The following is a 16,349-nucleotide window of genomic DNA, read 5'->3' on the forward strand; positions in this document are numbered from 1 at the left end:
CTATTCTCATTACTTCAAATATTGAATAAAATGTTCATTGAGAATTTCTGTAGAAGATTGTAAGTATTTTGTTATCAATTTTTATCATTTGCTTGATTTGTTACAAACGATCAAATCATTGTAAATATAATTCTTCATAAATCATAAGTTTTAGGTATTTAAAAAAATTGGCAAGATATAGCCAGTTTCCTATCCCATTCTTCATAGTCTTTTTAAAGAAAGGTAACATTAATTTATAACCTTTAATGATAAGTAATTAATAATAATCAACGAGGTGTAAATCGAGCAGTTGGTATAATGTAAATTTTAGATTCTAAAAAATGAAAAAAAGTTCAAGGAGATTGTAATACATTTTGAGGAAGGTGGCGTTTCACGCGACATAGGTATATTGATTGTGTGTGTAGGGTGGCCGGCATGAGTAAAGGCCGACGAATGGGACACAATTTTCGTAACGGCTCTTTGCGAAACTTAAAACTGTTCGGATAGACTGAACGATGAGCATGAATGTGAGATGATGCCAGGCACGTCTCGCAAATTGGGAACTTCGAACGGTGGTAAAAACCGACTTCCTTTCAATTGTTTTTAATCTTTCTACACAATATCGATGTCGATGTTTCTGTCAAGGCTGGCAGATGTTTAATATATCTTCGCGATTCGATACGATCAAGAGATGCAAAGTGTATCAACAACATTTTTAATGCACGATTATTCTGATCTTAATGAAAATACATCCACGTGGCTACGTGTGTACGGAAGTGAATTTCGTATCTGTTTACTACTGGATTGACAGGTGTCTATGTTCTGTTAGTTTTGAACGACGACTATTAATAAATAATTATTATTGTATAGCATTACACATTGATTTTAAAAGATTAAAGAACATTCGTTATATTACTTCTGTTCTATTTATATTGATAGATATTTGTAAATAATGTTGTTTAAGATAAGTTGTTCATGTAGAAATAAAACGTTTATTTTGTAAACATTCGTATTTTTGTTATATACATATATATACATATGGATATCTTTTGAATAATATTATGTTTGTGAGAAAACTTATTTTCTATTAGTTGATAATTTTATTTTAGTATCTATCAAGTTCTTTTTATTTTGTTGACAGAATACATATAATTTCTATATTGGTAAAGTGATATATATAAGCAAAGTATATATCTTTTACATGTAAAAATCTTTATTTATTAAATAGGCCCTGAGTGGGACACTTTAATGGAGGTTCACCATGAACCAATTGAAAAAAACTATAAGTTACTGGAAGAAATTGGAAAGTAAGTTGTCATACAATGTACAGTTTGCATTTATAATAAATATATGAAATTACAAATCTACATATTTATAATTTACAGAGGACAATTTGCAATAGTACGGAAATGTATGGAAATAAAGACTGGAGAGTTTTATGCTGCCAAAATTATGAGAAAAAGACGAGTTGCCAGAGGCGTGGCAGCTGAAGACATTGGTAGATATTTTTGCATATTTGATAATACTTTTCCTGTATAAATAATTGTTGAATTTTTGTTTTAGCTCGAGAAGCAGGTTTATTAGCACGACTAAGACATCCAAATATTGTTTCATTGCACAAAGTTGTTGACACAGGCACAACAGTTGTTTTACTTTTAGAATTAATTTCAGGAGGAGAACTTTTTCATTGGGTACCATCTGGTGAATTAGAAGCTGCACATGTGGTTTGTAATTTTTTTTTTAGTAAATGTAATCTAAAATAACTAATATAAAACAAATACTCAACAATGTAAATTTGTATAGGTTCGTCAAGTTTTAATGGCTCTTAGTCATTTACATTCTCATCAAGTTGCTCATTTAGATATCAAGCCTGAAAATATCCTGTTATCAACTCCACCACCAATGCCAAATATAAAATTAATAGGTAAGTTATTACATTAAGGTTTACATGTGAATGTATTGTTTAAAACATGTAACAAAAATTTGTATATTTCAATATACAGATCTAGGTCTTTCACATCGATTAGTACCTGGATCTGAACACAGAGCATTATTTGGTACACCTGAGTTTGTTGCTCCTGAAATTGTAAATTATGAACCACTCAGTTTGGGAACTGATCTTTGGGCAGTTGGTGTTTTAACATATATTCTCTTAAGTGGTGCATCACCATTTCTAGGTGAAGATAAACAAGAAACTTATGCGAATGTTGCTGCTTGTCAATATCAGTTTGACAATGAATATTTCAGTACAGTATCTGAAATTGCCAAAGATTTCATACAATCCTTGTTGATCAAGGATCCAAAGTAAGTATGAGAAATTTAGAAGCAGTGTTAGAAAGTTTAATTTTAAGATATATAATGATTTAAAATGGAATGAAGTAACAATGAAAAATTTGATTTTCAGAGAAAGAGGAACCGCAGAATCGTGCCTTAAACATCCTTGGATCCTCACGGTCTGTTCCTGAAAGCAATATTATAATTTCCTTTGTAATTGCCAGAGCTGACTATCATTTTTATTTTCTATCATTCATATTATTCTTTGATTTCTCATGAAATAATGTTTATTTATGTACATCGCATAACGAATGTTAGTAGCATTTGTACAGTTACATACCAATTATACATCATGCATATACATTATTTCTCACAGAATATACATAAGTTAAATGTAACAAATTTTTTTATTGAATATATGTACCTTAATTATTATGTTTTAGAAAATATAATTTTTTACATAGTACTATATAATATAGAAATGTTATTCATGTTGATAATTCATTTTTAAGGAAACGTTTTTATTGGCATTTGTATATAAATATATGACTTCGTAATTGTATATTGTAATGTAATTGATCATAAAACACGATATACATAAAATACATACATAATATGTACATAAAATAATATAGTATTGAATAGTTGTGTTTGTTTGTTTTTCTGTAGGAATCAGAAGCCTCTCAAGGTCTTGGTGGAGCAATGATCAGTGCCGTTAAACGAGGCTGTGTTGAGGCTGTGTCTCAGTTACTATTGCAAGGAGCACCATTGAATGTGAAAGATTCTGTAAGATTCTTTTCGCTATATACGCCCAAATGTAATATAAATAAAGTGTGAATAATTTTGTTTTTTAAACAGAAAGAAGATACGCTTTTACATATAGCTTGTGAAGCAGGGGATGAAGGAATGGTAACTTTTTTAATAGAGAATGGAATAGACTTGGATACACCGAACAAGAAAGGCTTAACACCACTACATGTGGCTGCTAGATATGGTTATATTAATCTTGTTAGACATTTGTGCCTTGCTGGTTGTGATGTTGATAAAACAAATCGTGGAATTAGAGCGGATGTGACAGCAATCAAATATGGACATCCAGATATTGCATCATTGTTGGATAAGCTTCGAAATGTATGTTATTAAAATGGTCTATTTTTGTTATATTTGGTATTACATTAATGTACTTATTTAAAATTATAGCCCATTCAACGTGAAAATTATATTAAACAGTTACAACCAACACACAGACCAATAGATCGTTTACACATAAGACTCTTAGGACATTGTGCATCAGGAAAATCATCCTTAATAAATTCTTTAAAATCGGGTATTTTTAGTTTTGGATTTTTTAGAAGATCAAGAAGTCAGAATTATACTACAAAGGTATTTATTTTTAATACTTTAAATATAAAGTAAAGGTATATATTATATTTATTTGGCACGTTGAGAGTGAAAATTATTTTTACTAAAACTAATTTTATAGAGAGAACCAAGTATTGAATTAGATGTAACTAGTAAGCACGGCTCACTTAGTTTTGAGTACAGTGACAGTGAATATGAAGGTACACAAGGAGTAGAATGGAGTCGCGGTAACGTAGGTAAGGAACATAACTAAATATTCTTATTTATGATTATATGAAATTACATATATTTATAAATTTATTAATTAATAAGGTGGTGAATGTATCTTTTGGGAGTTATGCGGTCGGGAAGAATTTTTACCATCTTATCACTATGTACTTACTTTTCAACAACCTGTTGTACACCTTATTACAGTTAGTCTTAGAGAACCACTCACTATACAACTTCAGCAAGTAAAATTTTGGCTACGATTTATTTCAGATCGTATTGCATCAACTAATTTTGGTAAGTTTAACGATCTGTTTATAAGGAAGAATATAATTATATTTATTAATTATTTATATATTTATAAATTACATGTCTTTGTCAAATATGTTTTTGCAACAGGTTTTGGTGGCAAATATAATGATGTAAAAGTAATCTTAGTCGGTACTTATGCTCCAGAACCTCTTGCTCCAAATACAAATAGTGCAAGCCTTCTTGCCTCCCTTTTACCTTTTTTGAGAGAGTTCGCACTAATTTTGGGAGATGAACCCCAAATGGTCGCAGTGGATGCAACTAATCCTTCTAGCCCTGGTCTGAAACTTCTAAGATCATACTTGAATAATGCAAGGATGGAATTTTTAGAGGTGAATTATGAAAGTAACAATATTTACATTTTTTACACATATTACAAAACAAATTTTTTAAAAAGTATTATTACGAGTCTCTCAGATTTAACCGAGTTTCCATAATAACTCGTAATTAATTCTTTATTAAACTCAATCAAATTTAAGACATTTAGATATTTGAAATTTTGAATTAAATTTTTAAGACACACCAATTTAAGTAAACTATTGCATGTCATCATACATAATATCAAATTAAGATCATTGTATGAAGATCACTTACTTTAAATTAAGAATGTAGGATGTAAATCATAAATGAATATGTTATTGCATTAGTATATTGATGATAATTTCTTATGAAATGAGAAAGATATTTAAGGGTGTAAACATATTTTAATATTTATGATTTACATCTAGGAATCTCAGTTCAACATGAAAATCTACAATCATTTCATGCTTGGTTGCACGAGCGACTCGTTTAGTAAAAAAAAGGTCAATTGATATATCACTGAAAAATTGATGCCAAATATACAAAATATTAAAAGGTTTAGGTTCAGCTTAATATATTTGTGTACATAATTATACTTCCACATCTTTTTACAGGGATATCGCCAGTGTTTGTACAGCATGCAATAAATGTGTGCATTAACATTTTCAAAACGATTCTGATCAGAATCGAGTCATTTCATTTGCATAGTGCCAATTACATTTAAACGATTCACGTCTCTTTGATTTCAAATCCCGCAATGTTAATACTATGTTGAACAAAGCATTCATTCCTAAATATGATGCAATCCTTTTTGTTGAAGTTATGATTCAGTAATCCATGGTCATTTCATGATGCATGGTTGATTTAATATATATGTATAAGTAATTAAGCTCACCAAATATAATACTTTGTATTATCCATAATTTTCGATTAAAATAATTATTTGCGACATTTAATCAAGCACATTCTCTAAAAAAACAAATATTATAAGTAAAATTTCTCAAATCTGCTGTCACTTTATCACATAATCAATTTACTAACGACATATATTTTAGTTGCTGATTATTTGGTCATTAACGTTTATTAACATCAGCCTTACTGCATGCAATGCATGATGTAGGAAGGACCGGAAGTTGCAGAAAGTATTCTCCGACGTGACACGCCGCGGGCTGCGGCCTCGTACGTGCCCTTGGCGAATCTTGATAAACAGGTCGAACTATTTCTCAATTCCTTTGATAAAAGTGATGCGTATAATGAAGCTGTAATTTATTTAATAATTACTCTAATGCTTTATCCCATTAATACATACGTGCACTACTGTCCAATGCAATTAAGAAACTACTCTTGTATATATTTTCTGCATCAGTGTATTATTTAATACTTTTCCCTTGTATTTTATTGTTAAAGATTCCATAATTTTATTATAGAGTGCACTAGTGTGGACTGGTCTTGCTGAATCTTGGAGATCGTACATGCAATCATTAGAAGTATTTCCAGTTATGCTAACACAGGAGGAATTTTTGAAGGAAGTGAGAAAAATTAATCCATTAGTTTCCTTAGAGCACTGTAGACATCTTGGCTTACAATTACAGGTTTCTGTTCCTACTGTTGTATCTTTTCCATTTAGTTTTTGTTCTTGATACATTAATTAAGATTTAATCTGCAGAATTTAGGAGAATGTATGCTTCTTCCTGGGAATTTAGTAGTTTTAAGTCCAGAATGGTTTTGGCAGGATGTAATAAATTGGCAATTAAGCCTAGAACAAAGAGGACGTCTTGGTGGTCGTACTACAGGGGTTTATGCTTTAGAAGATTTTCAGGCTCGTTGTCCTTGTCCTGCAGGACAAGCTTTACAAGCTTTACAGGCTGTAAATTTATGTGTGCCGGTATGTATTTAAATGTCTGCATTTTATTCATAAGATAAATTTATGTTATTTTATTTCAGTGTGAGGTGGATGATGATGAAGTAGAATATGAAATACCATGTTTAAATCTCGTCGAGCGTTTACCAGGATTATGGGAACCATGGAAATCTTGCTCCAATGTTTTACCTCATTCTGGTCTTCGCCTTTCTCCATCCGAAGCACCCTTATATCATTTGACTGCAGTATTTCCACATTTACAAGTATGTAAAAATAACAAGCACTTATGTAATTTTATAATTGTAATCACATTTTTGATAATAATGCTATATAGGCACAATTGAGGAAAATTACACAAACATGGGATCCATCAAATTCAGATTTATATCAATGGTGGAGAGGATCAAAATTATGTATTGGTCCTTGTGAAAGTATTATTACTTTCGAAGAAGAAGAACAGAGTTGTATAGAGATAAGAGTACGTGGACCGCGAGGTACCAGTGCTCAATGTTTCGCTCTTTTCAGCATTATTCTCGATGCTATTGAAACAACGATTGAATTAGTTGCTCCTGGCATGTTACTTGAAAGACATTGGTTAAGTCCTAGTCAACTTCGGGAATATGATGAAGTTAGTTATCTAATAATAGTTAAATAAGAAAGTAACGCAATATAAAAAAGTGTATTTAATGTTTTTTATGAAATTTTATAGGTAATACATTCTTGGGAACCAGCACCAGTTATATCAGCTCTAATTGATAAAGGTCTTGAAGAAGCAACACTCAAAAATCCTTTAAATGGTCAAGAAGAAACTATATGGGAAATAGTAGGTTGTGGACTACCTTTAATAGAAAGTTGTCTTCCTGGACCAAAGCAACCAATAAAACAAATCAAGTCTGCTGTACAAAGAAGATTGGCGCAAATGCTCGATCCCCCTGATCATCATGGAAGAGATTGGTGTTTACTTGCTGTGAGACTAGGTTTGGGAGATCGAGTCGCGCAACTAGATAGTACAGTAGACAGTCCAACATTAAGGTGAGACAAATTTGTAATAATTATTTATTATAATCCTGAGCAGCTAATCATGTATTTCGTGCAATTTATTATTTGATAGATTGCTTAACACAGCAGGTGCTGATTGCACCGTAGGATCTTTAATACAACAACTACGAGCTCTTGATCGGGAAGATGCTGCACATCTTCTGCTCTCTTATACACCGACATATATATTGTCAACAGCTGCTGATTCTGAAACAGGATCTAATCTTTCTAGATGACAATGTTGCATTTATCAATGGTGCATTAATACTTTTTGAGGAAGATGCATTTCTGAAAAAAACTTTTATCCTCATTATGGGTTTGATAGACTTATTACGTCACCGCTTCCGCCCAATATAAATTGTGCATTGCTCTTTAAGCTAAGTACATACATAATAGTACATTCCTTGTGTACATCTTTAGAAATGCACATGCACCCATGTGTACTTTTATATCAAAATATTAAAGCACATTTTAAGCGGCACAAAATTCTTTTAATATATTCTTTTTAATATATATACACACATACACACACACACGCGCGCGCGCGCGCACACACACACACACAGAGGTGAAATGTTGCATAAGTTGCATAAATTTCTGTCCTTTCTTATGAGCTCTTATAATTCTAAAAAAGATATCATAATTTAAGTATACTTGTTAGCATAAAATATATTTATGCTAATTCTGTGTTTCTTTTAAGTTTGCAAATATTTACTTAAGGAGATATATATAAAACGAAGTTTTAATTTATAATATTTAGAATCTTTTTAGTTGTGAAACATTTGTAAGCATTTGTATTGTGATATTATATTATATGATTAACTACATTTTTAATCAAATTTCTTAAGTAAATTTGTATTAGACAGAATAATTCTAAATATTACACATAAAACACATTTACACATTATATAATACGATATTATCGTATTTGATACTAATATTGTTTTGAAAGCTTTACTTGATATGCATATATACTATATGTCTTGCCAAAACTCAGTGTTAATATACGCTGCTTTTTATGATATTTAGAAACTATTTATGTGAAAAAAAGGAGTGAAACAGTTCGCACAATTGTTTGCTTTTGGTAAATTTATGGAAGCTCCATTCTTATATGGACATTTTTTACTAAATCAACATTCCTAAAATATTTATTATGTGCCATAAACGAGATTTGCTCATTTATACTTATAAAAAAAGAAAAAAAAACGTTGGAACGTTCTCTAAAAATTTCTAAATTTCTAAATTTCTAAATTTCTAAACTGATCCTTCTGCTGATGTTCATGGAAATAAAACACTTTCTTATTAACGATTTGAAGCTTACGATACAAAGGATCATTGTTCAAAACAATCTCAAATAATGACAATGGATTTTGACATAAGATATTATTCATGTTTTATAGGCACAAAAATATTACACAAGGCGCACTGTTCATGTGTAACGCGCATGGATGTATGTATATCATTAAAAATACTTGCTGTTCATCGAAAAACTATTCTTTGAACATATCTATTGTGTATTAACTTTATCCAGTGAACACTGCTTATACATAATGTGTTGAATAGGATATGATTTTTATTCCCATCTGACATAATACAATGTTTGATACGAATCTCAAATATATGGGAATAATTGAACATGATATGAATATAAGAACAAGACAAAAGTAGTGTATCTAGTTACAAAATATCTAAAAAGTTAGTTCTAATTTGCTCTTGTAAAATGTATCTAAGATACTTCTGTTATCTCTGTGTTCTATGCATATGTATTTGCTATACAATGAACATTTACTATGATGTTGTGTGATACACGAATTGTCTAATATTTTGGTACTGAATCATCTTTTCGATTTTGGAATTTGGTCTTAAGTTTGCATTCTTTTATGCACTGTGTTCATCATGCATTTATACGTCGACGTTTGAAATATTAAACGTTTTAATATTGTACATTACATAGAGAATTGTTTTCGTAATGCGGACATTAAGTTACAGACGAACATTTACTTTTGAAAGTTTTGTATTGTTAATTAATTATTTAGTAAAAAGGACATTTTGCAGAATGGGAAATTGAAAAATATAATAAATATAATTACAATCGGTCTTTATTTATACCTTGTGAAAAATAGAAATATAGTAATATTGATTTTATTGAACTTTGTAGTATTTACAATTTTCTAGTTTTTATAATAACCTGAGTGTTTATTGAAACCTGCTCTTTTTAAACCTTTTAAAATCATAATTGAGAGATCATGTCTGACCAATGACATCATTGAGAGACTGTATTCTTCAAGCTATAATCAAAATTGATATTGAAATAATCTACTAGTGTCGTAAAACAATTCTGAATATAAGAGAAGAAAAAAAAAGATAAACGAACTGCAAAGTGTCGAGAAGTTGCGTTCAATTTTGTTCATCGCGTAATGACTTAATAAGTTGTATTTATATTTCTTATCCATACCTTTGTAAAAACGGTCGATAGTAATAAGAGTGAATATACATTCTGAATGAAAAAACGTATATGCTGCGCATTTATTTGTAACGACAAGCGATGAAAAATATATTAGCTGAACGAGATGTGTAATTATTCCTTTTATACTAGGAAAGATGTCAATAAAGCCATGTTGCTTCATAGGTGTATTTTAATTTATCATGAGCCCAACTAATAGCCCCTTTCATAAGTTCAACTTCCTATAAGAAAGCAATATTTTCAATATAAGTATAAAAAAGTATTAATACAAAGTATATTAAATAGAGTATATGTGTATTTCACTACGATAGATAGTAAATATACTTTATTAAATTAATATATGCAGCTACAAAGAATTTTATTTTAATATATAAAAGAATTAACGTACCGTTTTTGGATGATCAAGACGACAGAATTCCCGCGTTTACAACGTGTAATGTACGTTGTAGTGAACGACATCGATTCGATGGATCGACAGGGGTCGCCGTTGGGAGCGGGAAAATACAAATATTAGAAAGACAACGTGGACGATATGGCGCGAAATTAGACATTTTTCAAGATAACAGAGAACAGGAGAATGTTTATCTCGGTATGGTATTTATGTAGACTAGGTTACGTAGCCGACAGGAAACAAGAACGGAATTCCTTCGAGCCGAGAATAGCATAAGGGAGGTGGAGATCGCGTTTCGTTGGTAGTCAGTGCGACGAGCAGCAATCAGCCAGTAAAGAGCCGAGATAAAATCGGGACGACAGCCAACAAGGCGACAAGCAATTATAGAATTGGATTGGATCGAGAAGTTCGAGGAGGCCTGCGACGCCGGTTTCGTTTTATTTTAGCTTAGCTTTCGAAGGCATCCGGTTGTGCATTCTCATCGCGGATCGTCGCCACGATTACAGTGAGTGTTGTCCCCCTTTTAACTCTAACTTGTCTTTTCTTTCGCGCTATTTGTTATTAAATGTTGCTTACCGGTGAGTAGCAACAACGGCTTGGGTGCCGTATGAGAGCTAGATCGCTCGTTTTTCATATCGTGCATCGTCGAACGATACTGGCTGAAGTAAGTACTTCGTTTCGTATTCGTATAAACTATATCAAGTTTAGATGTGCTACCGCATCGTTTTTTATTAAAAAGAAACAGGTTAGAGATATTTTACGTTGCTCTTCGCGAGCGTATTTCTCATGGCGGTTTGATTTTGTAGTAGCGTTAGCCTAATTGTAGATATGCAGTAGATACGGTGCGATTATAGTCAGACCAAAGCAGAGTAACGCTACTTTTAATTTGAACGTTGTTATATTATCAACTTGTATTTATTCCCGATTAAAGATTAAAATAAGAAGTGGATTAAATAACAATTCGCGAATTTATAATGTTACAGATGCATCTTTGATTAATGATAATTAATAATAATAGTGTACTGACAAATTACGCGTTTCGTTACTGTAATATTAATAAATCAGTTTATATATATATATATGTCAACATTAATGAATTTATTAGGTTTAAACTGCCGACAAAGAATAGGCAATAAGAGGGGAGAAAAACACAGACTATCATCATGGAGGCGATTAAAAAGAAGATTGCGGCGCTGAAGCAGGAGATGGACGCCGCTAATGAAAAAGTCGAAGCAAATGAAGCGAAAGCAAGATCAGAGAACTTTCGAGCGGATAAACTGAACGACGATGTAAGGGATTTACAGAAGAAGCTGGCGCAGCTTGAACGAGATTACGGTATTACCAAGACGAATTTAGAGCAATCCACTGCCGACTTGGAGCAATGTGAAAAATCTTGGTCTAAGGTGCGTAAAGACACGTGCTACATTGATTTACGAAAGTCGATATTGTGTAATTGACGAATGATGTTAATAGGCAGAGCAAGATCGAACTACGTTGACCAAAAGGGTACAAGAGATCGAGGCAACGTTAACGAAGAAGGAAGAGTTGCGTCTTTCAGCTCAATTGAAACTTGCACGTGCGACAGAACTTGCGGACGATGCTCAAAGGTTTATATTACATTTATTATATTTACTGAAATGCTTTTAATAAGCGATAAATAAATATCGTTCGTCTTAGCAGATATTCTTTGTCATATTTTATATCTCTATTATCAGATAACTTAGAGAATTTTTATTAAAATTTAAGTAACGTATTGTAAAGAAATATTCTTAGGGTAGATGAATTTGTCGAGTAATATTTTGACACATCGTAGACTTTATAATTAGCACGAATGTTTGAATGCGTGAATAATAAACGAATCTTTCTTTTTGTCGTAGAATGTGCAAAGTATTAGAAGACAGAAGTCGGCTGGACGAAGAGCGCATGGAGAAATTGATGCACGAATTGAAAGACGCGAGATTAATCGCCGAAGATGCAGACGCAAAGTCTGACGAAATATCGAAGAAGTTGCAATTCGTTGAAGAAGAACTGGAAGGCGCTGAGGAGAGAGTCAAAACCAGCGAGGCGTTTGTATAATTATGTTACTCTATTTTTTCCACGATTCCCATACCATTCTTCTTTATACGTTTAAACGCATTTGCAGAAAAATCGTAGAACGAGAGGACGAGCTCTTCATTGTGCAAAACATAGTAAAATCTTTAGAAGTATCCGAGGAAAAGGTAATCATCCTTTACGAACTATGTATAGTATATAAATTTTAAAATAGCAAAATTCGATCAACTCGAAAACGTTTCCTTATCATATATTTCGTATTACAAATCAGCTTTACCGTGTTAAATTTTTTAATATACTTTTACATATTAAAAATTATTCACTTAGGCTAATCAACGAGTGGAAGAATTTAAAGTACAACTAAAACAGTTAAAGAAAAAATTGAGAGAGGCCGAGAAACGCGCCGTCCATGCTGAAAGAACGGTGAAGAAGTTGTTGAAGGATGTCGATATGAAGGAAGGTAGGGTGTTTAGTAGATGAAGATCTACCTTTTTTTCGAGGGCGATATTTTTCAACGATCGCTGTGTTTTAGACGAACTGAGAGAAGAAAAGGAGAAATATAAGGCAGTCTGCGACGACATGGATGCCACATTCGCAGAAATGACAGGATATTAAGGCCACAGAAACGGACGGAGTTCCTTTTATTTTGCTATTCTGAGCTTCTTCCGCTTATTCGCTACATTTAATAATGGACATCAGTCGGCTGTACTCAGCTACGCTGATTTGACTCGACTCGTTATAGTGTACCGTTAAAAAAAGCTTTCAATGGTGCTTCAAACATAATTTGCTATGCGAAATTGTGCAATTAACATAGCAATTAGAGAGCGTACACTGTACTAGTATTCCGTTAATGTAATGCTTTGCTTCAAGCTTAACACTCTATAAAAGCTTCGGGGCCAGAGATGATTGGACTGATGGTGTTATAGTTGCTTCAGAAACAAATAGTCTCTTTTCGATAGAATTAACGGCATCGCCTATTTTTCTTTCAGAGACGTTGAAGAGGAGTCGGTGAATATGAATGCAAGCTCGATACTGCATCCTCTTTTTATCATTGTACGCCAAATCTGTATTTTCAATAAACGGTATTTAAAAAAAAAAGAATTCTTCATCGTAGTATGATTTATGAATTAATTCAATACCTTGTTAAATCCTGTCAAATAAAAATAATATGAAAAGCTTAAAGAAAATGTATACAGGGATAAACGATATCTCTTTTATGATTCATAACTGGGAAACAGAAACTTAAACTATATACTGCTAACTTTTTATAGATAAATTTCTAATTGCATATTCTCATATTATAAAAAAAAGACGTAATCGGGTAAGATTTTATTTTTCACGTTTTAAAACATTTCTTATCTCTTCTTTTTAAATAAATTAGTAGTTTTTAATAAATACATTTGCAGACAGAGAACGGTCTGTAGAATAGTTCTATCGTATCGAGTAATTTTTTTTATATGCTGTATATATTTTTTTTGATAAAAAAAAATATGATATCTTTTTTATATGATAAAAACTGTATAAATTTTTTTAGCAAAGATATTTTAGGATTTGTATATTCGTTAATACTCGAATCCTCAGCTTTGTGTCAATTGAACTATTGGAAGAGCATAAACGTCTAGAGAAGTCGAGGAATTCGTTTGCGTCTAACTAAAGAAACCGACTATTAGGTTCTTTTGCATTTCTTTGAGTCTATAAAGCATTGTCCTCGTCGGTCACGGAGTGCAGTAACCCGCGAGCTTTGCTTTGAAAGACCGTGCGATCATATTATCTTTACGAATTTTATTTTTAATATATTAATACGTAAGATCATAATTATTTCACAAATAGGGTGAAACGTTTTGTTCGACGTTCTGTTTTAACGTAGTGTGAAAGTGTTTTAAATGGACTAATAATAGCCGTAGAATTAGTGTAATATCGGAGTAGTAAAAAAGTGTTTCCAATATATGAACTTTTGACGCAACTCAGTTCCCTAATTTTCAATACTTAATCGTTCCTTCTTTAAAATATCGATTCATGTGTGTCGAATATTCTCGTTTTTATTAAATTTTCCAACATCTATCTGTACAATTAGAACAATGTTCTCTTTTACATTTGAATTCTTCTATTTATAAAATATTCATTACTCTTAAAAAAGAATGGAGAAAAAATATTGCAAGATTTAATTAAAAATATTTCAAGAATTCGGGAAATTTATAGAAATACTTTTTATATATAGATTGCACATCAATAGTGTGCATGCCTTGATTAAAATCTTTTAATCAATTAAGATGATTCATAGTAGAATATTGGTCGAACGTTTTTGCATTATCAAAGAACGATCCAGATTTTATTAAAAGAAAACAGAGTTTCGTTGATAAAAGATTTATTGATCGAATTTTCCATATAGCTTCGCGTCGAAACGTCGGTCGTTGTGATGAACGCGATTAAGAAACGCCTGCAAACGTTGAAGATCGAGAAGGATCTGGCGATGGACAGGGCCGATCTATGCGATCAACAGGCGAAGGAGGCGAATCGGCGAGAAGAAAAACTAAAGGACGAAGTTCGGGAACTGGCGAAGAAGCTGGTGCAGATGGAACGCGACTTGGAACTGAGCAAAGCTCAGTTGGAAAAGTCGAATAGAGATCTCGAGCAAAAAGAGAGAGTTTATATCGTGGTTGGTGATTTGTAAAAGCATAAAATCTTCTTTCAATACATTCCATAAATATCATAAATTAAAATAATTCTATTCCGATAAAAATTAATTTTTCATACGGGATAATGATCATTTTTACAAAACGTAAGAATAATTAAAGATAATCTTTACGAATGACAACAGACGCAATCGGAGTTGGCGGTTCTGAACAGAAAGATGCAGCAGTGCTTGCAGAATTTGGAAAAATCGGAGGAACGCCGTTTGACGGCTCAAGCAAAATTGGCACAAGCGATGGAGACCGCGGAAGACGCGAAACGGTTTGTCCAGTGTGAAAGAAGACGAAAGGAATTCGATTAACGTTTGAGATTTTATTCGTAGTAAATTGTTGCTTTTAGCATCTGCAAAGTTTTGGAGAACAGAAGTAAGCAGGACGAGGAAAGGATGGATCAATTGATGGCGCAGCTGAAGGAAGCGAGATTGATCGCTGAAGACGCTGATACAAAATCGGACGAGATCTCGAGGAAATTGGCTTTCGTCGAAGATGAATTGGAAGCGGCTGAAGAAAGAGTGAAATCGAGCGAGGCGTATGTAGGACTAATCGTAAATCATTTTATGATAATTTTTTTACAAATTTTACTTCCATGTACAGTAAGTAATTTTGTGCAATGATTTACAGCAAGATAATGGAACGAGAGGACGAATTGTTCATCGTTGGTAACATATTGAAATCTTTAGAAGTATCTGAAGAAAAGGTAATAATATATTATTTATCAAATATTTTTTGAATTTTTTATTAAGAACAATATTAAATAATAAAATAACTTTTTTATATTTGAGACAAATATTTATTAATCGACGCTATAATATCGTATAATGAATCACTTTCTTGATGGTTAAAAGATCCTGAAACAAAGTGTAAAAGATTGAAGTTAATAGCTAGTTAAAAAATTCCCATTTTGGAAATTTTGTAGGCTAATCAAAGGGTGGAGGAATTTAAAACACAGCTGAAGGAGTTGAAAGTGAAATTGAAAGCTGCCGAAAAAAGAGCCATCATCGCGGAGAAGATGGTCAAAGTGTTTTCGAAAGAGTTGGATGCAAGAGAAGGTATCTTTTTTTACAATTCTTTTCATACTTTTTAGTAAAGACCTCCCTTGTCTGTATTTACTTTTCGCTTTTACTTCACGCTTTTGTTTTTCAGATTTCTTATTCAGAGAGAAAGAGAAATACAAATACATCTGCGACGACATGGATTCCACGTTTGCTGAACTCACCGGATATTAGTCAAACTTTTGTAATATCGAACTCTGTTATTTTCTACGCCAGTGTATCCATATTGTATCTTTTCTATTAAAAGCCACGCTCGAACTTACTTATTCACGTATTTAAATTCAATCATAGAGTGTAAAGTAATCTTCGCTAATTAATTAATCCGTTAACCGAGTCGTTTTTTAATCAGACACTCTCGTAATCTCAAAGT

The 16,349-nt window shown here is 32.1% G+C and overlaps 3 protein-coding genes and 2 long non-coding RNA genes across 9 annotated transcripts; 3 read left to right on the forward strand and 2 right to left on the reverse strand.

Annotated features, from left to right (window-relative positions):
- Nucleotides 1-166: 166 nt before the first annotated feature.
- LOC100651800 (death-associated protein kinase 1) lies at nucleotides 167-9,956 on the forward strand. Of its 4 annotated transcripts, XM_020863329.2 has the most exons (21): nucleotides 168-554; nucleotides 625-803; nucleotides 1,208-1,286; nucleotides 1,365-1,477; nucleotides 1,543-1,703; nucleotides 1,783-1,903; nucleotides 1,983-2,283; nucleotides 2,384-2,432; nucleotides 2,923-3,039; nucleotides 3,112-3,384; nucleotides 3,454-3,636; nucleotides 3,737-3,851; nucleotides 3,928-4,119; nucleotides 4,222-4,463; nucleotides 5,552-5,641; nucleotides 5,859-6,023; nucleotides 6,098-6,316; nucleotides 6,376-6,555; nucleotides 6,627-6,920; nucleotides 7,002-7,324; nucleotides 7,404-9,956. In XM_020863329.2, the coding sequence occupies exons 2-21, from the start codon at nucleotides 797-799 to the stop codon at nucleotides 7,564-7,566; spliced, it is 3,387 nt and encodes a 1,128-aa protein (XP_020718988.1). In that variant the 5' UTR covers nucleotides 168-554; nucleotides 625-796; the 3' UTR covers nucleotides 7,567-9,956. The 4 variants fall into 4 exon arrangements, with proteins under 4 accessions (XP_003395976.1, XP_020718988.1, XP_012164588.1 ...); XM_003395928.4 differs by lacking the exon at nucleotides 625-803 and having other exon boundaries at nucleotides 167-554; XM_012309198.3 differs by having other exon boundaries at nucleotides 169-790.
- LOC125385268 lies at nucleotides 4,989-5,603 on the reverse strand. The gene is made up of 2 exons (XR_007224340.1): nucleotides 5,473-5,603; nucleotides 4,989-5,400 (listed from the first exon to the last, which is right to left on the reverse strand). It is a non-coding gene; the product is annotated as an uncharacterized LOC125385268 (long non-coding RNA).
- LOC110119330 lies at nucleotides 9,412-10,481 on the reverse strand. Its single transcript, XR_002307739.2, has 2 exons — nucleotides 10,183-10,481; nucleotides 9,412-10,015 (listed from the first exon to the last, which is right to left on the reverse strand). It is a non-coding gene; the product is annotated as an uncharacterized LOC110119330 (long non-coding RNA).
- A 21-nt stretch (nucleotides 10,482-10,502) lies between these two features.
- Nucleotides 10,503-13,350, forward strand: LOC100651601 (tropomyosin-2). Of its 2 annotated transcripts, none has more exons than XM_003395926.4 (7): nucleotides 10,503-10,690; nucleotides 11,291-11,588; nucleotides 11,659-11,792; nucleotides 12,063-12,251; nucleotides 12,329-12,404; nucleotides 12,565-12,697; nucleotides 12,770-13,350. In XM_003395926.4, the coding sequence occupies exons 2-7, from the start codon at nucleotides 11,349-11,351 to the stop codon at nucleotides 12,850-12,852; spliced, it is 855 nt and encodes a 284-aa protein (XP_003395974.1). In that variant the 5' UTR covers nucleotides 10,503-10,690; nucleotides 11,291-11,348; the 3' UTR covers nucleotides 12,853-13,350. The 2 variants fall into 2 exon arrangements, with proteins under 2 accessions (XP_003395974.1, XP_020718989.1); XM_020863330.2 differs by lacking the exon at nucleotides 10,503-10,690 and adding an exon at nucleotides 10,700-10,849.
- A 1,303-nt stretch (nucleotides 13,351-14,653) lies between these two features.
- LOC100651485 (tropomyosin-2-like) lies at nucleotides 14,654-16,213 on the forward strand. The gene is made up of 6 exons (XM_003395925.3): nucleotides 14,654-14,893; nucleotides 15,056-15,189; nucleotides 15,268-15,456; nucleotides 15,549-15,624; nucleotides 15,844-15,976; nucleotides 16,071-16,213. The coding sequence occupies exons 1-6, from the start codon at nucleotides 14,654-14,656 to the stop codon at nucleotides 16,151-16,153; spliced, it is 855 nt and encodes a 284-aa protein (XP_003395973.1). The 3' UTR covers nucleotides 16,154-16,213.
- The last annotated feature ends 136 nt before the right edge of the window (nucleotides 16,214-16,349 follow it).

The sequence above is a fragment of the Bombus terrestris genome, chromosome 6 (assembly GCF_910591885.1).
Source record: "Bombus terrestris chromosome 6, iyBomTerr1.2, whole genome shotgun sequence".
Classification (NCBI taxonomy): domain Eukaryota; kingdom Metazoa; phylum Arthropoda; class Insecta; order Hymenoptera; family Apidae; genus Bombus; species Bombus terrestris.

What these genes read in the sequence shown, in the direction of transcription:
- LOC100651800 (XM_003395928.4), top strand. Translation starts at nt 512, where the DNA reads ATGATGCCAGGCACGTCTCGCAAATTGGGAACTTCGAACGGTG. An exon ending in ATTGGGAACTTCGAACGGTG is followed by an intron (nt 555 to 1,207) that starts GTAAAAACCGAC and finishes TTTATTAAATAG; the next exon opens with GCCCTGAGTGGGACACTTTA. An exon ending in TTGTTGATCAAGGATCCAAA is followed by an intron (nt 2,284 to 2,383) that starts GTAAGTATGAGA and finishes TTTGATTTTCAG; the next exon opens with AGAAAGAGGAACCGCAGAAT.
- LOC100651601 (XM_003395926.4), top strand. Translation starts at nt 11,349, where the DNA reads ATGGAGGCGATTAAAAAGAAGATTGCGGCGCTGAAGCAGGAGATGGAC. An exon ending in CTTGCGGACGATGCTCAAAG is followed by an intron (nt 11,793 to 12,062) that starts GTTTATATTACA and finishes TTTTTGTCGTAG; the next exon opens with AATGTGCAAAGTATTAGAAG. An exon ending in AGAGTCAAAACCAGCGAGGC is followed by an intron (nt 12,252 to 12,328) that starts GTTTGTATAATT and finishes ACGCATTTGCAG; the next exon opens with AAAAATCGTAGAACGAGAGG.
- LOC100651485 (XM_003395925.3), top strand. Translation starts at nt 14,654, where the DNA reads ATGAACGCGATTAAGAAACGCCTGCAAACGTTGAAGATCGAGAAGGAT. An exon ending in ACCGCGGAAGACGCGAAACG is followed by an intron (nt 15,190 to 15,267) that starts GTTTGTCCAGTG and finishes TGTTGCTTTTAG; the next exon opens with CATCTGCAAAGTTTTGGAGA. An exon ending in AGAGTTGGATGCAAGAGAAG is followed by an intron (nt 15,977 to 16,070) that starts GTATCTTTTTTT and finishes TTTGTTTTTCAG; the next exon opens with ATTTCTTATTCAGAGAGAAA.